Source organism: Schistocerca gregaria, chromosome 3 (assembly GCF_023897955.1).
Source record: "Schistocerca gregaria isolate iqSchGreg1 chromosome 3, iqSchGreg1.2, whole genome shotgun sequence".
NCBI classification, from domain to species: domain Eukaryota; kingdom Metazoa; phylum Arthropoda; class Insecta; order Orthoptera; family Acrididae; genus Schistocerca; species Schistocerca gregaria.
Window position 1 is genome coordinate 510,457,453 of NC_064922.1, and position 27,461 is coordinate 510,484,913.

Below are 27,461 nucleotides of genomic sequence, written 5' to 3' on the forward strand. Positions count from 1 at the left end.
TGATGGCCTCTTTGTGCCTTGCAACATGTTGCGAAACTGTTCAGCGTTAACTGTCGCACACTGTGGTAGCCAGTTGATGAGTAGAGATCATTCTTCAACGAAAAAAAATAAAATACTGAGCATCACTTTTCCAGCCTTCGGGGTAGAGTGGGCTGTTTTTCGACGAGGTGAGCTGGGATGCTGCCACTCCATGTTCATTCGATTGGAGGCAATGGGTAGTGGTGACACCGCGTTTTATTACGTGCCATGATCTGAGCAATGAAATCTGTTTCTTGTTTCGCGTATCTCAACGGATGGGTCAAGCCAACACCCACTCTCGCCGCTTTCTGACTCTGTGAAAGGAGCCTGGGCACCCGCTGTACACGAAACTATGCATCGACAAAGCTTCATGTGGATTATGTGATGCACATATCCTTTGCTTATCGACAGTTTAACATCACATGTGGTGACACGATGTTTCGTTCGTATGTGCTCCTCCACAGCAGAAACCATGGCACTCGTGGTGACAACGTGCGCCTGCTCAGTGTGTGGCATGTCCTTGATGTTCACACATCCCTCTTCGTAATGCTGACATCAGCAGAATATTGTGCGCCATGTGAGACACTGCTCTCTTGTCGTCTCTTCCATCCTGTGACAGATTTGTGAAGCATCCTCCCCTTTTGTGAGAAGAAACTGGATATCTGCTCTTTGTGCTGATCGAGAGTAATCTATTATGCAACTAGATGCGGAGACATTTCACCAGAAATGAGGAAATTGCTGCAGAGCCGTTAACTCCGCTTGCTGGAATACCACTACGTCATCTCTCGACAAACTCATGCACCCATTGGGAGTACATACAACGTCACACAGCGAGGGCCTCATCTTCATTTGGGCATATCTTATATACAATATTAGGGGAACGGCATTGCCGCATTGGATACACCGGTTCCTGTGAGATCACTAAAGTTAAGCGCTGTCGGACGTGGCCGGCGCTTGGATGGGTGATCATCCAGGTCGCCATACGTTGTTGCTATTGTTCGGGGTGCACTCAGCCTCGTGATGCCAATTGAGGAGCTACTCGACCGAACAGTAACGGCTCCGGTCAAAGAAAATCATCATAACGACCGGGAGAGCGGTGTGCTGACCACACGCCCCTCCTATCCGCATCCTCAACTGAGGATGACACGGCGGTCGGATGGTCCCGATGGGGCCACTTGTGGCCTGAAGACGGAGTGCTTTTATATACGATATACGGGCACGTTTGCTATACATTCAAGAGGCGTTTCACCTTGTTTAATCACGTGAGCTATATTAGCTATGTATTAGTTTGGTGTGTAAGTTCTTAGGTTTTGGTTTTGCGTGCTGGAATTCCGGTTGCTACCTGTTTACTTAGCGATTCTCCGTTTTTATTCGTAGTTCATTATTGCAGTTTGACTTCACATATTCCCATTTTGTCATTTGGATCTGATGAGTAGGTAACGACCCAAGTATGTTTGCGATTCTGTATACCACCGTATTTCAGTCATTCAAATTTATTCATAGTAGTTTCGTTACAACGGTTAGCTAAACCTAAGCGTTTGACTGCTAACAGAAGTGATAATAGAGGCGGCAGAGTGCACCTTAAAGTAAGCATAAGGCACCTAGCGGCAATAGTACAAAAAAAAAACAAAAAACAAAAAAAACAGCATAGTACAGGTACCAGCGCCTTAAGCAGGCACTGAAGAGTGCTGCTACTAAGCGAGTAACAGTGCAGTGTAAACTGATATGCATATTTGTGAATCATACTGTTTAAATAGTTGTTTGTGGATTGTTTAATATATTTCATTAGAGAGATTCTGTTATCTGAAATACTGAAAAGGTATGTAAATCTTAATGTACATGGCCATAGCTTTAATATTGAGTCAGAATCATTATGTGAATTCCCGCGGGATGCGTTTAGGTTGCAAAGCTATCGCCGTTTTTCATATGAAGAATAGGTTCTGGAAGAAGTCTCTGTAGTGAGTCTTGTGTAGTCCGATTAAAGATTACGGTCATTTGCAGCAATTAGATATTCCTTATTAGGTTAAACCTGGGGGTGAAATTGCAAATGGAACTGTGTATGCTAGAATATGGAGTGTCAAATGGAGAAATCGGAACATTTCCGACATATTCTACTGTTTGAGATCAGTAGATGTGTGACAGCAACGGAGGCAGCCAGAAACATTTGTACCATGTAAATAGATAGTGCCACTGGACAGAAAATAATTTTCTAATTTTAAGGAGGATCTTTTTGACGTGATTTTCCACATTCAGGAAGACCTTCGGGCTATGATGAAGATCGTTTAAACACATTATTCCACAATGATCGACGTCCGTTGTAGTCGAGAACTGGCAAATGGGTGGTCATAGGTGCATATCTGTTTGTTCGTCATCACAGGTGCATATCTGCTTGTTCGTCAAGTGGCTCGTAAATGACATTGACCATTCCTATCCTCTAAGAGGAAAAAAAGGAATGGTTGAACCCAAACAAAGCAGCACATGCACTTGCAAAAGATAATGTTACGCACCTGGTGGAACAGCGACGGTATGGTGTACTACGAATTGGTTTCCCGAGGTGTAACTATCACTGCTGACATTTATTGGCAACTCCTGAGACGTCTTGCAGCCGCAGTCGAAGAACAACGACCAGGAAGGGTGCGTCAAGTGATGTTACTCCACGGTAACGCCTGCCCGCATTCTGCTAGACTGACGAAAAAACACTACATAGTAGTTGGATTGGGAAGTCATTCCGCACCCACCTTATTCACCTGATCTTGCGCTCTGAGAGATTTTCAGATTTTCCGCTCTTTATCGAACAACCTTGAAACAACTTTCTATTCGGCTGAAAATGCGCACCGAACATGGTTCGACGAGTTATTTGCCTCAAAACGACGTGATTTCTACTGTTACAGAATCTAAAAGTTACCCCAACGCTGGCAGACTTTTGTAAATAGTGAAGAAGCACTTGCTACTGAAGGATAAAGTCTCTATTGTGTGTATGTGCTGTGTTTATTAAACTTGCCCGCATCTCGTGGTCGTGCGGTTGCGTTCTCGCTTCCCGCGCCCAGGTTCCCGGGTTCGATTCCCGGCGGGGTCAGGGATTTTCTCTGCCTCATGATGGCTGAGTGTTGCGTGTTGTCCTTAGGTTAGTTAGGTTTAAGTAGTTCTAAGTTCTAGGGGACTGATGGCCATAGATGTTAAGTCCCATAGTGCTCAGAGCCATTTGAACCATTATTTTTTTATTAAACTTGTGGGAAAACGCTACGGGATCACGCACAACAATTTTTGTGACCCGTTTATCGAAATACACATATTTAACTGAGTCTGTATTCCACTCTTATTTAAGTAGTGTTGTGCATCCTTAACCTATCATCACACCTGATATACTGTACTGTGATTGTGAAAACAATCACGCCTGCTGTAACAGGAGAATTCGATGCATTAGGCACGTTCAGGATAGTGAGTAAAGTAGTGGTGCTCGTTTCCAAGCCATTCACCTCGGAATGACGTTTCACTCTTTCACAATCATCCAACAATCCGAGCCTTTTCAAGGAGAGCTCTTTTTCCAGTTGTGCTCTGCCTTCCCTTCTTACGAACTGACAATGAATTGCCCTAAGCGCCCACTGCAGGGTGTGGAATCAGGTCACAAACAAAAGACTCAGCCGTAAATTAAACCACTACCATGCTGCACTTGCCCCTACATATACCCGTTTCTGTCGTGGACAGAATCGCCACTCATCGTTGATTCAGATTTTCCGCTTGGTAGTTAGGAGACGAGCTTATAACATTTCAGCTCCTCAACACCAAATTAAAACGTTCCACTTCAATTTGTTTGCACTTATAGCGATCCCAGCTTCCTCAACCAAATTAAAACGTTGCATTAGGAGGTGTCTGCTTCGTGCAAAAGGTCTTGAGTTCATATTGACGACAAAAGTAATTCTTCATTACAGACGTTTATTTACAAACAGAACTGACAGACTTCACAGACTCAACAACTGACTCTCAGAGGTAACCGCACTGCATATCCCAACTGGCAACTGACAACTCCTAGGTGTATTAATGTCTTTCCAAACAATGAGAGTCTTTGACAATGTTTTGTTTACAATACGATAGCAATTCACGACTTAAAACTAAATTAGACATTACAGAATTTTAGTACAGATTAAAGTAAGTAAAAGGATCAGTACATATAAATTCTTACAAGCATACTTTCCAAATAGATTTTATAACATTTTTCTACCAGCTTCTGGATAACCTTCACCAGATTTGTACCGATGTTTCCAGAAATATCTTGACATTTGATTCTGGATATTTCTTGAGTGATTTAGAACAACTATTTATATGTAAAATGATTTAAATCGTGTTTCAAAACGTAAATAAATCTTTTTAGCAATATTTCTTGATACAAATCGTCTTTCGAAATTAGGTTATGAAACAGTTTTCACAAGTTTTCGTATTCTTGCGATCATAATATAGAATTTCTCCATAGAAAGTTCCAGAAGTGTGCATTAAACGTTCATTTACAGACTTTCTCTTTAGCTGGTGAGTTTTTAAAAGTATCTTGTCCATATTATACGAAATAATTTAGCTCAAAACTGATAATTTATACAATTAATCAGAGCTACAGCAAACAGCGAGTCTTTCTTTTACAAAATGAAATATAATTACAAAATTGAATGAAAATAGGTTACTAACACTAATATATATTTACATTAATTCTATTTTTGTTGTTTCTGTGCAAAATGTCCTAATATTGACACAGTACAATATTTAAACATCACCAAAGTTTCCCTTTACATTTTGCATATCTGTATCGACATCCCCTAAAAGTCTACAGTATCGAATACTTCAATATGTCCCAATATGTCCTGTAATGTTACACAACCCCCCCCCCCCCCCCCCATCAGCACTTCCACGTGAAACACGGAAGGGTTGATGTCCTTACATTACAAAACAGAAAAGTTTTACACATATCTTTGGTGTCTTCTTTCTTGAAGACCGGTGATCTTCTTTCTTGAAGGTCGGTGATCTTCTTCCTTAAAGGTCGGTATACCTCAATGCCACACACTGTATTTCAGTCTCATCTTCACTGCAGGCTATCACAGGCTGCAATAGCACAGTCCGCTATGAATATCCAGCATACAGTGGTCAAACCCAGTTAAACATTAGCAAAAGCATTAAATAGTCGGTGGACCGGTTTTTAAGGACACAGAAATTTGAATTCTCTAAAGTCTAATTACTCAAGAAAATTTACTCTAAATAATTTCTTAAAGCTAAGAGAGGATAGACTGACAGATGGAGAAAATTGATTATACAGGATCACAGAATAAGTGTAAGATGCAATGCCAGAATACGAAAATGAAATATGACAATTGCATAGCTAGGGGACCTAGTGCTCGCCAAACACTTAGCACACAAAGAATGTATGCTCCCCTGAGGAATCAGATAAATACAACATAACAAAGTATACAAAAATATCCTGGTAAGATTACATATAAAAGTCTATAAACATCTATTATCTAAAATACTTTTTTGCATTTTTTTTATACAATTTCAGTTCGGTCACGTTTCGTAGGCCAAATAGTCTGCCAGAATTTGGGTAGACTAGACGGTAAGCATTCGGATGAGGATTGTCCTGAATCTTGAAAGGTCCAATGTATATGTCAAAAAACTTTTTTAATTCACCGCTGATGGCTTTAGACTTCTCTTGTGTTTTAACAAGGACCAAGTCTTCAATTTTAAATTGAGTAGGCTTCAATCTTTTGTCATGTCTACATTTCCTCTTATCACCTTGAGATTTCATGGTCTTTCTCACTATTTCCTCTCTCTCTTGAGTACTTAATGGTTTGCAGACTGGAAAATCAATGAAATCACTAATTGGATGTGGTGGTTTGCTATTATACTGTATTTCATAAGGCGAAAACCCTGTTGAGGAATGCTGGAGGCTATTCACAACATCTTCGAATTTCTCAACATAGTCAATCCAACTAGCATGATCAGTATTGCAGTAGGTTCTAAAGAATCGCCCAATTTTCCTCATGTATCTCTCCAAGGGGTTTCCTGACGGATGTTAAGCTGAAATAAGAATGTGACTTATATTTGCATCTTCAACAAAAGCTTTCCATACTCCAGAAGTAAATTGAGTCCCATTGTCTGATAAGATTTTCTGAGGTTTTCCAACCCTGCCAAAATAGTCTCCTCTGATTTTTGAAATAATGCTCTTACTGTTTGCCTTGCGAAGAGGGTATAACTTAATGAATTTTGAAAAAAACATCAACCATAACAAAAATGTAGCAATAGCCTCCTCTGGTCTTCGGTAATGGTCCATATAAGTCGACAGCGACTAACTCGTGTTGTTCTTTTGGTAAGATGTTTTGCATCAATCCTCGACAAGTTTGGTTGGATGCTTTTACTCTTTGGCACCTGTCACAACCCGTCAAAATTTTTCTAACCCTTCTGGCTATGTTGTTAAAGTACACATTTTCTTGGATTTTCTGGATACACTTTTGAATCCCACAATGACCAAAACTTTCATGAATGTACTTGATGAGTACATTGATGTACTGTTCAGGCCAACATAATTTCCATACATCGGTATCTACACTGTTTCTCTTGAATAGAATCCCCTTGTAGATTTTGTAATAATCTCCCACTTTTTCATGTCCCTTTTTCTCTAAATAACTTTTGACCAGTTTACAGTTCTCATCGTGGTTCTGATTCCGTCGGATGTCATTACAAATGTCTCTGATTTCTTGTTCATTGTCCACCCCTCTTAAATACATAATTTTGAATTCTTTTTCACATTCCCCACTGTCATCTTCAAAGTCACCCCCCACATGTAGTCTAGATAAAGCATCAGCAACTACATTATCGGGTCCTCTAAGATATTTTATTGAGTAATTAAATTGTTGTAACAAGAGTGCCCACCTGGTAATCCTTCCATGATGCAACCTACATTCTTGAATATAAATTAATGCCTTATGGTCTGTGTAGACAACTACCTGGTTTCCCAATAAATAATTTCTGAATTTAGAAAATGCCCAGTAAATGGCCAAAAACTCTTTCTCGGTAACAGTATTGCATCTCATGTTTTTTCAAGGTTCGACTAGCAAAAGCAATAGACCTGTGTTCTATTTTCCCATTTATATATACTTCTTGGAAAAGGTGAGCACCTAGGCCATAATCACTACTATCTGCCATAATGCAAAAAGGTAAACTTAAATCAGGACGGTACAAATATGACTGTTACATAACTGTGTTTTTATTTCTTCAAAAGCAGCTTCACATTCCTGATCCCAAACCCACATTGCGTTTTTCTTCAGCAATCTGTTAAGACTTGGAGCATTTAGAGCTTGGGTACTAATGAACTTTCTGTAGTAACCGCACATCCCGAAAAATGACTTTAGTTGTTTCTTGGTTTTTGGAATTGGGAATTTTGCAATTGCCTCGAGTTTTTCAGGATCTGGCAAAATACCTTCCTCAGAAATACTGTGCCACAGAAACTTCAATTTTTTCATACCAAACTTACATTTAGATAATTTAAGTGACATTCCCCCTTTCCTTAATCTATTGCAAACCTCCCACAAAGTATTAACATGTTCTTCCCAAGTTTCTCCAGTGATCAAAATGTCACCTACATACACAGTTAATTTTGATAAAAGATCTTTTCCCAAAACAAAGTCAAGTGCTCTAATGAATTCGGCTACTGAGACATTCAGCCCAAATGGTACCACACAATACTGGTAACATCTTCCCCCATACAAAAAGGCAGTATACTTTCTGGAATCATTTTCTAATTCTACTTGGTGAAATCCTGATGTGAGATCTAAACTGGTCATGTATTTCATTCTTTCAAATTTATGAAGTAATTCGTCTATATTCTCGGGATGATCGGTCTCTCTTTCCAGATACTTATTTAGGTGTCTTGAATCTAGTACAAGCCTGACACTGCCATCACGTTTTGCAACCACTACCAAAGGATTATTGTATTGGCTCTTACTTCTCTCAATGATGCCCCACTCTTCCATCTTTTGAAGTTCCTTTTCTACATCTTTTCTCTTTGCAATGGGTACACTATAAGGTTTTATAAAGAATGGTTCATGTGGTTTTAATCTGAGTTTACATTGATAATTCTTTACTCTGCCAGGTCTATCATCAAAAACATCACAGTAATTCCACAATAATCTTTCTAACTCTACCTTCTGTTCTTGGTTCAAATTATCTGATTCCCGTAATTTTTCTTGAACTATATCCCCATATTCTCCATCATCATAATCCTCAGTAATTTCCTCTACACAATAACCATTGTCTTTAGAAAATGTAACATCCCTAATTTCAATTCCCTTATCAGCACAGTTTTGAACCGACATGTCAGTACTGGAACATACTCTCGTCTTAGGATCAATAAAGGTAAACAAACTCTTTTCCCAATCAAATGCTGCATTAGCTTTTAATATCCAGTCCATACCCAACAGTACATTCTCATTTAGGTCACTTATTACAAGACATCCTTGAGTAAACTGTACATCATTTATACTGAAGGACAACAACACCTGTCTATTAACAATTTTGCTCAGTTTGCCGGTAATGCCTCTAATTTTTATTCCAACAACTGGTAATTCGACAAAGTCAGGATCATGCTTAATTATATCTCTTAATTTGCTTGAAATGGCACTAATTGGACTCCCTGTGTCAATCAAACAATACCCTTCCCAACCTGCAGCTTTAATTTTTATGTATGGACTACCAATAGTGGTGTTTTCCCTTTCTTCCTGTTCTCCATACAAAAGATCTTCTGCTATCTCATCATACCTCTGTTCCATATTTAGGTTTTCTTTATTAGGCAATACTTTCTTCAAACTTCTAGGTCTACTGGAATTTACTGGAATGTCTGGATTACTATTTACCTCACACACATCCTAACTAGTACCCCGTTTGATGATTTCATTAGGCTTAAAAGCAGAAACTGGTTCACAAATTTCCCTTAATTTGATCTTAACATCATTATCATCACTGTAATCTTTAAATTTGTCCCCAACAGATTTCAAAATAATCTCAGATGCATCAGCACAATCAACCCCCCTGTCTCCTGATGTATTACTAAGCTGAACTGGCACAATCTGATTCTCATGTGGAATGTAGTTAGAGTTCCTGGCACAACTATTCTCAACACTATTGCTTATAACATCCTCCTTAACTTCAACATAAACTATTCCATCCAATTCACCATCAAAATCTTCTAGTACATAATCACCATTAGCCTTAACATCAACATTATCATCATCATTGCCTGAGCTTACGCTACAAACACTACTAGTATCACCAGCATTACTCACAACACCATCTTCACCAACCACATCCACATGAATATCAGACTTTCCAGAAACTTCAGTACGAACATCATTATGACAACTTACATCTAAAACATCACCACACGTAAGTTTGTACAATCCAAAATTATCAAAGTTATCCTTACCTTTCATTTCAGCATTAGGTGCTTCTTCTTGATTATATAAATTTGCAATTATATCATCTTCTAAGCCTACTTCATCAAAGATAGCCTGGTTCCTATTACAGTTGTTTCTAGTATTTTCTCTGATGACATTCCAAAATTTCCTGTCAAATTTAATTTTTTCATTACCTCTATCTACAGATCGATCATAAGCATACTGTCTATACTGGTTAGGTCTTTGATTATAGTGCTGTCTGTTCTGGGTGAAATTAGCCTGATTTTGAAAATTCCTTGCCCCAAACTGACAGACTCCCAGTGGAGCATTTAGTCGTTTAAAGGCCTATGTCTGTCGTTTCCCTGCCTCGGGTTACCTTCTCTCATGTCATTACCCCAGGACCCGTTTCGATTTTCCCATTCTCTGTTTGAATTAAAGTGCTGATCATTCCTACCAAAATTTCTTCTGTCATTGCTATTATAATTATCCCTGTTGTTGTTAAAGTTTCTTCGTTCACTATTATTGTTATTATTTCCATGGTTAGGTTCCCACCCTCTGTGTGATGAACTTACAAAGTCATTAAATCTGTTGTTTTGTTCAAAGGCTCTATCAAGTTTCTCCACATATTTCAAGAATTGTTCTATGGACTCATCTGGACCATATACTAAACCCCATTGTACTCTTTTCGGAAGTCTCCGTTTTAGTGCATCAATTTGAGTTAGCTCATCAAATGGCTTATCCAGATGCACTAATTTTTGCAACGGTTTCTCACAATAGGCTTTCATTGACCCATCAGATTCTCTGTAACTAGGACCATTCAAGAATTCACTTTTGATTCGAGCTTGCTCATTTTCCGACCAAAATTTGGTTAGAAAACATTTTTCGAAATCTTCAAAGGACATTTCCGCGGAACATTTCTGATTGGCCCACGAAAGCGCCTCACCATCAAGTAATTTCTTTACAAATTTTATCTTAACACTATCTGTCATTATGGACGTGAACTGCTCCTTGCAGAATTGCATGAAGTCTTTTGGGTGTATATTCTTGTCACCAGAATAAGTTTTAATGGGAAAATTTCCCCATTCCCCATTACAACTATTACTAAAACCTTTTTGCAACATAGTTTCTTGTATTTCTACAAATTTTCTGTCTACAGTTTTTTCGACATTACCTACTCTACTACAAATTTCTGTGACCTTTTTGTCAGAATCAGATTTGAAAGATTCAATTTCGCTTTCAAAAAATCGTTTTGTCTGGTCAAATTCATTTCTCAATTGAGAATTTTCCTCGTTTACAAAATCAACAACTTTTTTAAGTTTTGACAGGTTATTTGAAATTTCGTTACTTAAATCAGTTTCAAGGACAGAAATTTTGCTCTCAACCGTGTCCACACGACAACTAAGTTCTTTTTGGTTTGACTCAAAAGTAATTCGCCATTCTTCGAGAACCTGATTAGTGTGAGCAATCTGTTCTGTATTTGAATTTATTTCTGATTTTAAATCACACACAGCCTTCGAAATCGACCTGTCCATCTGTTGTTGTGTCTGTTCAATTTGTTGACGTAATTCGGTACGAGAATCGTCCATCTTCGAGTTTGTGTTATCCAACTTCGAGTTTAACTCTGAAAACATTTGTTTTAACATTTCCAACATTCCTACACTGTCAGAAGCGCTTTCCCTAATAGGTGTACTCGCTACACCGCTGTCAATACTGAAATCTGCGTCTTTTTCCATTATTTTAGGAAGCAGGTACTTATCTTAGTGTCCGTCGGCGGTCGTTGGTGTCCGTGTTTTGCGAAATTTCTTCAATCAGGATGGTTTCGCTCGGTTGATTCACTCCTCTTCTTGTGACCCCAGAATCGACGTATTTACTTCTGAAGAATGACTGGTCCGTCGTATATCCTCTTCTTGTGGTCCCAAAACAGACGTATTTTCTTCTTGTGATCACAGAAGAGACGTATTTTATTTTGAAGAATCACTGGGTGGTCGTCACGTCCTCTGCTTCCTCCACCAAATTATAACATTTCAGCTCCTCAACACCAAATTAAAACGTTCCACTTCAATTTGTTTGCACTTATAGCGATCCCAGCTTCCTCAACCAAATTAAAACGTTGCATTAGGAGGTGTCTGCTTCGTGCAAAAGGTCTTGAGTTCATATTGACGACAAAAGTAATTCTTCATTACAGACGTTTATTTACAAACAGAACTGACAGACTTCACAGACTCAACAACTGACTCTCAGAGGTAACCGCACTGCATATCCCAACTGGCAACTGACAACTCCTAGGTGTATTAATGTCTTTCCAAACAATGAGAGTCCTTGACAATGTTTTGTTTACAATACGATAGCAATTCACGACTTAAAACTAAATTAGACATTACAGAATTTTAGTACAGATTAAAGTAAGTAAAAGGATCAGTACATATAAATTCTTACAAGCATACTTTCCAAATAGATTTTATAACATTTTTCTACCAGCTTCTGGATAACCTTCACCAGATTTGTACCGATGTTTCCAGAAATATCTTGACATTTGATTCTGGATATTTCTTGAGTGATTTAGAACAACTATTTATATGTAAAATGATTTAAATCGTGTTTCAAAACGTAAATAAATCTTTTTAGCAATATTTCTTGATACAAATCGTCTTTCGAAATTAGGTTATGAAACAGTTTTCACAAGTTTTCGTATTCTTGCGATCATAATATAGAATTTCTCCATAGAAAGTTCCAGAAGTGTGCATTAAACGTTCATTTACAGACTTTCTCTTTAGCTGGTGAGTTTTTAAAAGTATCTTGTCCATATTATACGAAATAATTTAGCTCAAAACTGATAATTTATACAATTAATCAGAGCTACAGCAAACAGCGAGTCTTTCTTTTACAAAATGAAATATAATTACAAAATTGAATGAAAATAGGTTACTAACACTAATATATATTTACATTAATTCTATTTTTGTTCTTTCTGTGCAAAATGTCCTAATATTGACACAGTACAATATTTAAACATCACCAAAGTTTCCCTTTACATTTTGCATATCTGTATCGACATCCCCTAAAAGTCTACAGTATCGAATACTTCAATATGTCCCAATATGTCCTGTAATGTTACAAGCTGTTGAAGCTGATGTAATCCTTCTTCGCTTTTATGGTCCTGGTGGTTGCTGTTTCGCAGTGCTTCACTGACACCTGTAGTGAAGCAGGAATTGTACTGTACTTTATACAGCATAGTGGTAATCGTGACGTTGCCACGGTACGACTGACCTTGGAAAGTTAAATGTATGTTACAAAATTCATTAAAATTAATTCCTGAGTCAATGTTTGGAATCCGCATAGTTCAATAAAGGTGTGTAGAATTTCTTGTATTTTCCTACCAAGTCCTTGTGCAGTGATTTTGTTTCGTGCATGAGGAAAATTCTTCCGACGTCTTTTATATTCACGGTGCTGCATTTCTTCTTTGTTGACTGTGTCGCTTAGATTTTGAAATAATGAACTTTTCTTCTCAGCATTGCTTAATGAGAAGGACCAAATTTAATTTTCTTTCTTTTACAGTTGTATTCTTGATGTAAGTACAATAGTGATACATTACAACTGATACATTTTTTCATATCCGTGATAAATTAACTTCTACTTATTATTAATAGAAAAGGTTTTTATACAGCAATTTCCATAATGTTCATGTGAAGAGGCTGAACTCGTACAATACAAAGTTCGTAATACTTCATATGTTACCACGTCTTTTTAATGTGGAATAAGTTACAGTGTAATCTAATTCTAGTAATAATTATTCCATGAGACAGAACGTATATGATCAAAGCATTTATAATACTTTTCACGTTTAATAAAAATATAGCTTAAAAATTTATTATTTGTTTTTCTTTTCTTGCGTACGCATTACTGACTGATCTTAAGTGTTCGTCAAAAAGGATCACATAATTTTATGCGCAAGTCTTCAGCAGCCGTTGCACGATTAAACGATGCACAATAAAATGATTCTTTCTTATAATCGTGTCAAAGTCATTCTGCATTCTTTATTTTGGCTTTCTAACACATTGTTTTGGAGGATTTAATTATCCAATAGTACTTGAAAATTCTAACAAATTATGAGGGGCCATCAAAAAGTTTCAGTCTGCGTGCGCTGCTGCAGCGTATATTCAACCCAGCGCTACCCCGCTGCCGGTGTATAAGCACCGACATGTGGCAAGGGGTTAGTGTGGCCTTCGAACGGAAACTTTTTGATCGCCCCTTATACCTACAACATTGAGGATGAACGCGACGTGATGTAATTTTATATGTGTTGGTTTAGATTCAAAATGACAGTAGTGTTTGATGGGCGATTCCAGTGTTCTCACTACGTTACTGTTTCCGCATTCATAAATAGTGAAATTCTGTGTTATAGATCGTGTTATATTTAACTTCGATGCTTAAAAATTTCCCTCCTAATAACTGTATCTGTTCATTTGACAGGAAGTGGGCCTATGCGACTGATAAGAAGAATTATTATATGAACTTCCTCGCAGACGTAGTGAATATTTCGCTGTTAAATCTCGCAGCATTTACGAAGTACCAGGAAGACCGCTCGCTCTATGGCATTGCCGGCGAAATGAAGAGTATCGCCACAAAAGTGAGTTGACATGACGACGGATTCGTACTTACATGCGACAGTCAAATGAAAAGGAGACGCATGAAAAAAGTAAATAAACAGTTTATTATTTCAGAATTCTTCGTCATAACTGTTAATATATTTAGCCCACTGTGAGACTCGATGGTCAATGCCTTAATGGAAAAATGTTTGCGATTGCCTGCGGAAACATGATTGCAACCTATGGGTGCCACTCTTAGTCTGAAGCAAATCGACGGCCACGAATGTCTCTTTTCAGGGCTCCAAAAATGTGGAAATTGGATAGGGAGAGATCGGGACTGTATGGAGGAAATGTAAGGGCGTCCCAGCGAAATTTGTGCACCGTAGTCAAAACAAACTTAGAAACGTGTGGGCAACCGTCGTTCTGCAACAGAAATGGGCGTTCCAACTTAATGGTGCCCTTCAGTTAACACACAGCGTTGGAACGCCCCGGAATGTTGTCAGACGTTATCATTCTCTTGCACGTTTTCCCAAGATTATTTCGACTACGGTGCGGAAGTTTCGCTGGGATGATCTTACAAATCCCCCATACAGTTCCCATTAATCCTCATGCTATGTCCATATTTTTGGAGCCTGAGAAAAGACATTAGTTTGTCATCGATTTGCTTCAGACTAAGAGAGCTACGTGAGGCATAGCAGAAACAGTTCGCTCGAATTGTCCGGAATGTTCTTTCAGACGCCCGCATTTCGTGGTCGTGCGGTAGCGTTCTCGCTTCCCGCGCCCGGGTTCCCGGGTTCGGTTCCCGGCGGGGTGAGGGATTTTCTCTGCCTCGTGATGGCTGGGTGTTGTGTGTTGTCCTTAGGTTAGTTAGGTTTAAGTAGTTCTAAGTTCTAGGGGACTGATGACCATAGATGTTATTAAGTCCCATAGTGCTCAGAGCCATTTGAGCCATTTTGTTCTTCAAACCGATCGCGAACGATAGTGGCCCAATGATACGTTGCATCGCCATTCATATACACATCAAAAAAGTTTTGCATTACCTCGATTTCGAGTCTCCCGGAACCTGTACACAAAATAGGAACTCAGATCAACATAAACATCATTTCCGCCCCTTTTATTACTCGTGAAAATTCCTCATTGCATTTTGTACCACCATACAGTGAAGCCTTCAGAGGTGGACCCATAGGTTGCAATCACGTTTCCGCAGTCAATCGCAAACATTTTTCCATTAAGCTATTTACCATCATGTTTCACAGTCGGATGAATGTATTGATAGTTACGGAGATTTCTTTTGAAATAATGAGCAGTTTATTTACTTTTTTCATTTGTCTCATTTTCATTTGACTCTCCCTTATATATGGCTTGTGTCCATCATCATAATATTAACGTTAGCATATTACTAGTGTATAAAATAGATTTTGTTTGTTAACAGACACACATACGCTACAAACCTTCCAAACAGTTCCGCTCCCTCCTCACGGATAAGGAATTTGAAAGTGTTTTCACAGAATTTGGCTTATGTTTCTCGCTAGCCTCTTCAATTGCTGTAGCTTTGGAACCAATGTAAGTAACTAATTAAATTAGTCCATTATTCTCTATTTAAAAAGTAAGCTTCTCAAATGTTAGTAATTGATCCCAACAACGTATTTATGGTATCTACTCACACAAAACAACGCATCAAATGAGATTTTCCTAAGCCTGTTTGTATTCTAAGTATGCAGTAAAGAAAAGAATATAGGCACAAACCGTTTCTAATCGCAGTATTCTGTTTGTGTCTTGCTTAGTGCAACTGCAGTTTGCATATTACAACTATAACATAGTTTTACTAGTACTTATTCTAAGAGTATCATTATTTTACCTGTAAGATAATCATTGTCTAGCAATGTAGCGAATTAAGCGCGCGGAATAGCCCCGAATTCTTGAACAATAGCATTGATCACTGTGAGAAGGGTGACAGACAGCATGAGGGGTTTGGTTAGTTTGGGTTGTCTACATCAAGTGCAAGTATACATTCAGGAGCAAATCTTGTTCTGCTAAGAGGATTATTACCCCTTGCGATAATCTGTTCTTATCCTCCCCCTCCTCCGCCCACCCCCACAGGAAACTTCCAACCCTCCCCCCTTCTCCTCACTGATACACGTACACTTTCTGGTCTGAGTTATTCGAATAGCCCCCTCCCACTCTATTAGTTTGACTGAATAATTAATTAAATTGATAAATTAATTAACCCCTCCCCCTTTGGTAAATCCCCATCCCTCCCCTTCCCTTTCCCTGGCCCTCCTACTCCACCCAGAATCTGGTGGCTCTGTGTCAGAGTGGAAGGATCCCAGGACAGGAAATTCAATTACACAGCAGAGAGTATATTGCTTATTTGTAAAAAATTCAATTCGCAGGAGCTCGATCTTTTTTGTTCATGTTTCTTTACTGTTCGGGAAGATGCAGGTCTTGTAAAATACATCGAAAAGAAGTAATTAAATCGATGGCTTTTTTTTATTCTAATCGCACAAAAAATACCATCGTGAAACAGTCGTCACATGTAATTACACTGTCAAAAATATTTCGATCATGAAACACAGACTGTCCACTGTCAGTCATTCACTGGCCCGCATAGAGCACTGCCTTGCACCACTGCACACGCAGGCTGCTCAAGTGTCCGCAAAGCGATGCATCCCATCAGTGGCTGTGACACACGCCGGTGTCCAAGACATGTATGCTCGTTCCCCACGATGGGGTTATTTGGTAGGAAATCCAATTCAGTTGCATGCTATGTCTTTAAACAATTTGCAGGAGAACCTGGACAGATGTGTGCTTGCAATACAGCTATTGTAAACAATAGATTGTGCAACCAGGAACCTGACATCACGACTGGGTTTTAAAGCACCAAAGAATCCTAAACTGTTCCTCTCTGCTGCATTTGGATGTAGGAGGAAGGGTCTACCATGTGATGGAATAGTGACAACAAGAACAAATGCCTCTGCAAAACAGAATCTACTGCGATGTATTTAGAAGCGCTAGACATGACACACTTAAACCACGATCCAGTCACTAACAGTGGATGTCAAGGCTAGAAGCCTGAGATTGCTGAAACACTCTCACATTCCACGCACTCACCTCCTGAGTTCCACAAGCGCCAACGTTCAGAGGCCAGTGAAAACTACCGCCACAATCGCAGCATGCATATGCCAGAGTGCTCCATCCTCGGCCATGGAGGGCATCCAGGGATGATCGTAGGAATTCTGATGTTATCAATACGTCCATTGCAAACACCTGTTATTTCCAATCTTCTCTTACGCAACGTATACACATCTGCTTCTGTTGCTCCACACAGCAGACTGGTCACATCGCCAGCCCTCGCTGTCGTGGGCAAGATCAGACAAGTCGGCGCATTCTTTGTACCTATCACAGGCTGAGATAATCCATTGCTTTGGGTTGCCGACTCCTCATGACCACTGTTGCAGCCAGCAACAGTACACTGCGTAAGAACCAGTTGCAGCTTGGATGTATACAGAAGTTCTAACTAATTCCACCCCGACATAGAACCCCTGTTTAAAAATTCCACTTTACCCAACCTAAGGCAGGCGTCACACACCTCGAATTTCTCACATGAAATGTAAAAAAAAATGATTCAGATGGCTCTAAACACTATGGGATTTAACATCTGAGGTAATCAGTCCCCTAGACTTAGAACTATTTAAACCGAACTAACCTAAGAACATCACACACATCTATGCCCGAGGCAGGATTCGAACCTGCGACCGTAGCAGCAGCGTGGTTCGGACTGAGGCGCCTAGAACTGCTCGTCTACAGCGGACGGCCATGAAATACAGAGGAGATCGATGCATATACGCTTTTTCACATTGCTGAAGTATCGTTACTTGCTGTGAAAATTAAGTGGCGGTATGCAATAGGCAACATTTTCTCTAAATATTTTTTCATCGGGTAGATGCTAAGATCTACCACTGTCACAAGACACCTCCCCACTTTCGAATTCTCTCTTAAGGCAACCAGTTGCCTCTCCACATTTGAGTCTCCTAAGATAAAAGTACACAGAAGTTGTAAATATCAGGTTTATACTATATATCACATTATAAATTCGTTAATGCGTCAGATTTTATTACGATTGTTAACTTTCCCTGTGCAGGTGTAAGATTGAAATACCCTTAAAATGTATCACCATAGCAGAAAAAAACGCCTGATTACTGTTCCAAGTCAAGAATTATTTCCGTGGTGCCCTAGACACCACTTCCACCCACCAGGCAGCATGTTACTGTTATCAAATTGACAGGCAAATAAATTAAATTGACCATGAGAGTCACTTTTCAAGGCGAGTAATCTTTCTTTTTCAGTAGTCAGATTACACTCACCAGGTAGTTCACATGGGAATCCTTGAAAAGAAAACGATGGTCTTTTCTAGGAATCCTATTGACAACCAACATTTGAAGCTGACCACAGAAGGATTCTATCACCGGCAACATACATTTCGCAATAGGCCTGCACTATTAAAAACATGCTCACAACGACTGTGTTATCGTCACCCTGCATAAAAAGCGGTTCTACAGGCACACATAACAGTCACTAATAGTGTTACGCCTTCTGGTAGTAATGCTGTATGTGATTTGGAATTAAGTTTTCCATTCAGCCACAAACTTGCATTGGATCCCATGGAGATGTCTTTAATGATTACAGCCACTTGTGAGTCATATTCGTGCCACTCTCAAATCTCAAAACGAGTTATCTTTTTATGAACCTATCTGCTACAGTAAAACTCCAATGTGGTTTCCCGCCATCTCTGCAGCTTTGTTCATGTGATGGACCCAGCTTATGTCAGAACTGAGCAGAAGTAAGAGAGAGCTACTATATCTGGCACGCTTCTGCATCCTGTGGAGAAACGTGATGAACCATGTCAATGAGACAATAGCGTCTTTTTTGACTACTTGGTAGGAATGGGAACGTGTTGTTATAGTTCTGCCAACTGTGTTCGATGTGTAAGAGCAGGACCAAACGAACCTTTGAAATGATAATTAAATCAAGACCCTACACTGCCGACAGGCGTTGATATACATCAATGAGGACAGTTGAAAATGTGTTCCCCGACCGAGACTCGAACTCGAGATCTCCTGCTTACATGGCCGATGCTCTATCCATCTGAGCCACCAAGGACACAGAGGATAGTGCGACTGCAGGGACTTATCCCTTGCACGCTCCCCGCAAGACCCACATTCCCAATTTAATGTCCACACACTACATTCATAGTGTCCCTGCCCGTTACACTCATTACTTGTGGCAGACAATCTTACCGATTCCTGTAAGAGTTCAGGCAACATGTGCTCACCCACAAAGAAGAAGAAGATCAATGGCTGGTTAGCCTTAACTATATGAAGATGGTATCTGTTCTTTCAGATATGTCTTTCTCTTGCAACACGAGGTAGTAGTAGAAAAAGACAGTACAAGAAGGATGAGGATTTTACTACTGCATTGTGCTGTGTATCCAAGATACATACAGGTACTGCAGCCATAGGTACATCTGCGTCCCTCAGGGTGCATTCACGTTTGACAACCAAACATTCTCTCTATTATCGTTATTTTGTACAATCCAACAAAAAAAGACTATGAACTATGAAACTCTGCTAACATCACCCAGTAGCGAAATCGATATTACCACAGCCCTCTCTTCTGATATATATGCCAAAAACAAATACTGTCTGTGCGGTGTCACTGAGCATATGTGACGATCCTATTAAATATACAAATATTGGTTCACTGAAGCAGGTGGCTTGAGATCGAAGTCTCTTCCACAGACCAGAGTAAAGGTTCATCACCTGTACTGTAAGAGGACAATATCCCACAGACTATCGGTCGCAAGAGAGGGTGCCTGTTTTGTTGTTTGACACATTGTTTTTTCTGTTGCTGGAACACATCCAAGCAGTGTATTACCACAGCTTCATACACCACCATATATTTTGCTTTTTCCACAACCACTTTGATGTCTGTATCAGGTTCTAAACTGACATTAACACGTTTCAGTTCATTGGCTCATGTTTCTCCTGTTCCTGCAACACACATACAGGATGACTGAAATAAAATACAGTCAGAACATATATAAACTGGTACAGTTTTGTGGTATTGTAGAAAATCAAATATGCACATTAATAATACAGTATTTCAAAAACTAGGAAACACCTTATAAGAGATAAGACAGAAGTTACAGCTTGTAAACTTATAAGGAGCATTCAAATTAAAACCCATTCTCACTACGACGGGACCTTAGAAGTAGAGGGGCGAAAAGAGTATAAGCACACATTGAGGGCTGGCTACTTCAGGGGCATACCTTTCGTTCTCTTTCGATTGATAGGTCCTTACCCTATTGTTGTGCTGCAAAGATTATGACCTCCTGGGAATAATCCACCATTTGGATTGGTAGGTCCTTAACCTATTGTTTGGTTAACTCGTTTTCCAAGAAACACCCACCCCTCTAACTCCCCCTCCTCCTCCCCCATCTCTCCTCCTCCCACCCCACCCCTCAGAGAACACAACTCGCCAACACAAGCACACTTTTGAGATCAATTTCATTGACTTATTATTGAAATCGATCAAATAATTAACCTCTCCCACTCTGAGAAACCTACACCCTTGCCTCTTCCCTCCCCCACCTGCAAACTGGCGGCAATAAGACTTTGTTGATCGGTCACTTGGTCGCAAATCGTTTGCAGTGTAAGGAAGGAATGTTGTAAAACAATTTAGATAATGCGTGGAATATTGTTCACTTAAACAATTTATAGGATACAAGACTGTGTATGGAATATAGTTTGTTTATTTATTTATTTACGAAATTTGCTGCGAAATCGATTGCAGTGTATGGAATATTATTTAAACAATATAGACAATGTGTAGAATAATGTTTATTTAAACAATTTATGGGGCGCAAGGCGGTTTGTGGAATATAGATTTATTTAAAGAATTTGTGTGGATATCGATTGCAGTATGGAATATTTAAACAAATGCAGTGCTCTTCTGTTCTGTTTGTGTATGGAAATGCTGAGCAGGCTTAGTTTATATTTTCTGCTGGAGTCAGGGATGTTAGACCCTTATCTTTTATTTCTCTCATTTTACGGAGCACACTGGTGTCTAAGCATAGACAGGAAAATCTGAAAAATCACATATCTAGAAGTTCATGACATATATCGAATCCCACCGCCACTTTCTGCACTCTCAGCAGCAAACTATTTTGTACAGATCGACAAACATACAGAAGTCATATTGCACTGACAGTTAAACGCTGCGAAATTGGTCACAGATCATGAATATAATGAAATGCACTATATTAACCACCGTTTGGAGCCTCCCATGCATGTGTCTATTGTCAGGGCACCACCGCGAAGGTCAAAACCTCCCAATGTCCAAATTACAGCTCACATTACTGAATACCGCTGACCACAGACTGCATATCGACCTCCTTGGATCTCGCGGCCCCCAAACAAAGCATCAAGTTGTGGCATTCTGTTGGTCAGGGAATTCCAGTCTCGCTTCCTGCCACCGCCTTTCCCAAGAGGCCACTCTCTGCTTGTGTGTGTGAACCAAAATCCCGAAACAAGTAGACAGAGGTTTTCACCTTTCCTCATAATACAGTGTTCCTATTTGCTAATGCTGGAAGAAAGGGGAGAGCTGATGCAGTTTCGTATCAAAAATAGAGTGAAATAATCAATTTGTACTAGCCTCTCAAATTAATTGTTTAACAATTTACAAGACTCAGATAGATCGTTTAAATCACTCACCTACGTCTTACAATGATTCTTCTTCGTTTGCAAAAACAGACATAATGTCTTTTGGGACAACAGCAATCAGTGAAATTATAATGTTACTTAAAAACCGTCTTGATTGCAAATATTTTTATTCATATGACCGGTTTCGGTTCATTCAGAACCATCTTCAGATCTGATATTTCAGTTACAGGAGTAACCCGTCCAAATCCAGCAGTTCTCACATGCTACGTCACATGTGACGTGTGGCATTATGTGGGGCCGACGTACACCGCTGGTGGTCATGGAAGGCGCCGTAACGGCTGTGCGATACGTGAATGCCATCCTCCGACCGATAGTGTAACCATGTAGGCAGCATACTGTCGAGGCAGTCGTCTTCATGGGCGAAAATTCGCACCCCCATCGTGCACATCTTGAGAGTGACTTCCTTCAGGATAACGATATCGCTCGACTAGAGTGACCAGAGATGAACCCTATCGAACATGCCTGGGATAGATTGACAACTGTTTATGGACGACGTGACCCACCAACAACTCGGAGGGATCTACGCCGAAGCTCCGTTGAGGAGTGGGACAATCTGGACAACAGTGCCTCGATGAACTTGTGGATAGTATGCCACGACGAATACAGGCATGCATCAACGCATGAGGACGTGCTACTGATTATTAGAGGTACCGGTGTGTACAGCAATCTGGACCACCACCTCTGAAGATCTCTCTGTATGGTAGTACAACATGCAATATATGATTTTCATGAGCAATAAAAAGGACGGAAATAATGTTTCTGTTGAACTCTATTCCAATGTCCTTTACAAGTTCCGGAACTCTCGGAGCAGAGGTGATGCAAAACTTTTTTGATGTGTGTTTTATTAAAAAGTGACTGGTTGCACATGTATTTATAATTTTTTGGTACACTGTCGCGAAACCTAAGTAGGTCGTAATGACCAACAATAATAATATGCAATTCACTTATTACGCGCTGTTGCAGCGTCACTCCGAGTTAGATGGAATTGATTCGCAATCATTGGGAACGACACGAAACCTTCCGAATTCTGTGGACAAGTTTTGATCACATGCATAGCGCACAAGGCTCAATTTCAGCAAGGCTACCATCATAAAAGAAAAACGTCTACAGGTAAACCAAATGCGAAACCAAAGTACGACACGATTAGATAATATCCGTAAGAGCTCCCGTCGGAAAAATCCGTCAGGGGCATGGGTGTGTGTGTTTGTCCTTAGGATAGTTTACGTTAAGTAGTGTGTAAGCTTAGGGACTGATGACCTTAGCAGTTAAGTCACATAAGATTTCACACACATTCTGCCACGCGAATAATTATTTTTCTCGCCCCACTGCGAATCACAAGTTCCCCAGAATTCCTTACACTTCTCAGCAGTGTAAGGGATGACCTCAATGGGTTAGCAATGGCTTTATCGTCGCTCATTATTTTTAAATACCTTTGCCCAGATCCCATACAGCCGCTTCTGTTAGTTAGCTAAGATTAGCAGCAATGGAAGAGAGAAGACAGTCGGCATGAAACGCTCCGAATACTGTCGACTCTACAAGGAGAGTAAGCTACCTTATTTCCTTAACCAAACTGAAATATTCGACAAAACTTAAGGTCTCGTTCCGTATTATACCTGTCGTGAAATGGATAAAATGGAGTTGCTACAGTTATTTAGCCATATGTTTTCCTAAAATATTAGAGGGCAATCCCGTAAATGTTCTAGGGCGCACCAGTGCACCCTGGCGCACGCTTTGAGAACCACTACCCTAACGTTCCCCCTCCTTCTTCCGCATATAGCAGAGGGAACCAATTTAGGAATCTATTAGTACTTTTAAGAACCCAATAGTGACCTCAAATTCCCAACTAATCAATTTATTGTTCCCGATAGTTGTATTGTATGTAAGCATGTATTTGGTATGAGCAGGCATTGTCTGCGCAGGTGTTTCTCTCTCCCCGACCGGTGCGAATGGCACCCGCCTCGCGGTCGGTAGTTTGGGTGATCTGTAGGATTTCTTTTCACCGAGTATGTTTAGTGGAAGGTTTTGGTGGAGGAGGGCGTTTGTGCTCTGAGACGTTGGTGCTCATAAAGCCTCAGATATATTTAGTGCAACGATCTATTTGGGTGGAAATTTCATTAGTTGATTTGCATAATATTTGTTTGTGATACTCAAACACTGAAAATAAGTTTTACTACGAAGAGGAATCATTTTAAGGCGGAGGTGACTGATTTAAACGATCTATCTGAGTCTTGTAAATTGTTAAACAATTAATTTGAGAGGCTAGTACAAATGGATTATTCCACTCTATTTTTGATACTTTTCTTCCAGCATTAGCAAATACGAACACTGTATTATGAGGAAAGGTGAAAACCTCTGTCTACTTGTTTCGGGATTTTGGTTCACACACACAAGCAGGGAGTAGCCTCTTGAGAAAGGCAGAGACAGGAAGCGAGACAGGAATTCCCTGACCAGCAGAATGCCACAATCTGGTGCTTTGTTTGGGGCCCGCGAGATCCAAGGAGGTCGATATGCAATCTGTGGTCAGTGGTATTCAATAATGTGAGCTGTAATTTGGACATTGGGAGGTTTTGACCTTCGCGGTGGTGCCCTGATGATAGACACATGCATGGGAGGCTCCAAGGGGTGGTTAATATAGTGCATTTCATTATATTCATGATCTGTGACCAATTTCGCAGCGTTTAACTCTCAGTGCAGTATTACTACTGTATGTTTGTCGATCTGTACAAAATAGTTTGCTGCTGAGAGTGCAGAAAGTGGCGGTGGGATTCGATATATATATCGTGAACTTCTAGATGTGTGATTTTTCAGATTTTCCTGTCTGTGCTTAGACACCAGTGTGCTCCGAAAAATGAGAGAAATAAAAGATAAGAGTCTAAGATCCCTGACTACAGCAGCAGATATAAACTAAGCCTGCTCAGCATTTCCATACACAATCAGAACAGAAGAGCACTCTTTGTTTAAATGAACAACATTCTACACATTGTCTATATTGTTTAAATAATATTCCATACATTGCAATCGATTTCGCAGCAGCAAATTTCGTAAATTTATTATAAACTCTATTCCATACACAGTCTTGTGTCTCATAGTATGTTTAAATAATCAATATTCCACTCATTATCTAAATTGTTTTACGACACTCTTTACACTGCAAACCATTTGCAACCAAATGACCGATCATCAAAGTCTTTTTGGCGCCAGTTTGCAGGTGGGGGAGGGAAGGAGCAAAGCTGTGGGTTTTCCCAGAGGGGGAGCGCTTACTTATTTGATCGATTTCAATAATTCGTCAATGAAATTGGTATCAAAAGTGTGCTTGTGTTGGCAAGTGGTGTTCCCTGAGGGGTGGAACGCGAGTAGGGGAGGGTGGGGGAGGAGGAGGGGGGTCGGAGGGGTGGGTGTTTCTTGGAAAACTAGTTAACCAAACCATAGGTTAAGGACCTGTCAACCCAAATGACGGATTATCTCAGGAGCTAATAATCCTCACAGCAGAACAATAGGTTAAGAACCTGTCAAGCGAAACAGAACGAAGGGTGTGCCCCTGAAGTAGCCAATCCTGAATGTGTGCTTATACCCTTTTTGTCCCTCTACGTCCATGTTCCCGTTGTAGTGTGAATGAGTTTTGATTTTAATAAGCCTCATAAATTATCAAGCTGTAACTTCTGTCTCATCTCTTATAATGCGTCTCCTAGTTTTGAAGTACTGTGTTATTAATGTGCATCTGGAACGATTGACACACCTAACAGTGTTCCCTAATGGTGTCTGCTGGTAGCAGTTATACACATTCACACGACTGTGCTGTCCACTGATCACAGGGCCCGACATAGCCTTATGGTAAGTGGTATACAAAACAATCTTATCGCCCATAATTCAGTTTGTTCAGATATTTATGCGCGTATTAGTACTTCCCTAGTAACAACTCTTGCCACATGGTATCAGAATTCGTATCTATGTGCCTGAACTTCACTGAAGCGAAGTAAAAAAAACTTTTACTTTACAATAGTACACATTTTTTGCGCTTGCGTATATTGATGATGATCGATATTTAATACAATGAAAATTGTATCCATGCTGAAAAACAGTGTCAGTAATGAATACATCTACGTGCCGTTTTCCAGAAATTCGACAAAACCAAAGAAATTTTCGGAGCCATGGAAATGTAACTCGGTTACTGATCAAGTATGCTACGGCCATTTGCAGTTTGACAAATTGAAGACACAGGTGCAGGTGCGTCTGAATGTGAAAGACAATGAAACAGAACAACTGTGTGATATACATGACATATTTTTCTCGTTGTGTACTAATAATTTGTTTCTGTGTCCGTTTGATTTTCATTATTTGAAAACTTTCAGATATTCGTTCATTCTCCGTATGAGATAGCAGCTACAGGTACATGGTTCCACTATCTGGAAGGAAAGAGAGTCGTGAGCGCCGCGTTCAAAAACTTCCAGCTGGTATCGTCACCTGAAGTCCTGGAATTATCTGTTCGACAGAGGGGCTGTTACTTGTATGATCAAAAGCGAAATTTGCCGTACAGCGTCAATCTTTGCAAAATGACCTGTAGAGCGAATTTCGCAATGCGCTTATGTCGATGTGTGCCTTACTTCTACTCTACACTTGGTGAGTATAAATCCGTTTTTTCTGAGTGAAACTTATAGCAAAATCTGTATGTTGCCTGTTTGCATTTTTCTTGAAATACGATAATACGTTTATTTGAGACAAAAATTCTGACTGAACAGTTGTATTTGTTGTGGCGAGACTACAAGTACACTCATCACAAGCGAAAATCTTGTTTGTTGTTGACATGTCGATACAGTGGTGGTGGTGGTGGTGGTGTTTAACGTCCCGTCGACAACGAGGTCATTGGAGACGGAGCGCAAGCTCGGGTTAGGGAAGGATGGGGAAGGAAATCGGCCGTGCCCTTTCAAAGGAACCATCCCGGCATTTGCCTGAACCGATTTAGGGAAATCACGGAAAACCTAAATCACGATGGCTGGAGACGGGATTGAACCGTCGTCCTCCCGAATGCGAGTCCAGTGTGTAACCACTGCGCCACCTCGCTCGGTGTCGATACAGTAGATACGCCGGCTGCTGCAGTTGCTAAATTCAAGTCGTGCACTTGAAAGGCTGCTATAAAATTGCCTGCCCTTCAGAATCTTGCTATCTGCAGTATTTTGAACATTTTACGATGCGGGAGTTTCTAGATGAAGTGAAAAAACATGGTTGAGATGGCTCTGAGCACTATGGGACTTAACTGCTGAGGTCATCAGTCCCCTAGAACTTAGAACTACTTAAACCTAACTAACCTAAGGACATCACACACATCCATGGCCGAGGCAGGATTCGATCCTGCGACCGTAGCGGCATCGCGGTTCCAGACTGTAGCGCCTAGAACCGCTCGGCCACTCCGGCCGGCTAGAGGAAGTGAAGATTGTATGTTGAAAAGGCGCTGTATTTTTCCCAAAACGTGTTATCGGCACCTTGTTGTATGCTTCTGGACTTGATGGAAGTGGCAGTACGTGGAGAATGTCTTTCATACATGCATTAGTGGATAGCGCGTACTGTTTCTACCAACCTGTGTTTCCTCCTGGTGTATCAAGATTTAAAAGATAAGAGAATGGTTTTTTGTTGACTGCAGTTCTACTACTTAAAAA

General features: G+C 40.1%; 1 protein-coding gene across 1 annotated transcript in view; it reads left to right on the plus strand.

Moving 5' to 3' along the window:
- LOC126354528 (sodium channel protein Nach-like) overlaps positions 1 to 27,461 on the plus strand; it is a 105,504-nt gene that overhangs the window by 20,384 nt on the left and 57,659 nt on the right. The window contains exons 3-6 of the mRNA XM_050004256.1: positions 13,914 to 14,070; positions 15,462 to 15,592; positions 25,926 to 26,034; positions 26,160 to 26,427. Coding sequence (XP_049860213.1) covers positions 13,914 to 14,070; positions 15,462 to 15,592; positions 25,926 to 26,034; positions 26,160 to 26,427 — 665 coding nt within the window. The remainder of the gene's footprint in view (positions 1 to 13,913; positions 14,071 to 15,461; positions 15,593 to 25,925; positions 26,035 to 26,159; positions 26,428 to 27,461) is intronic.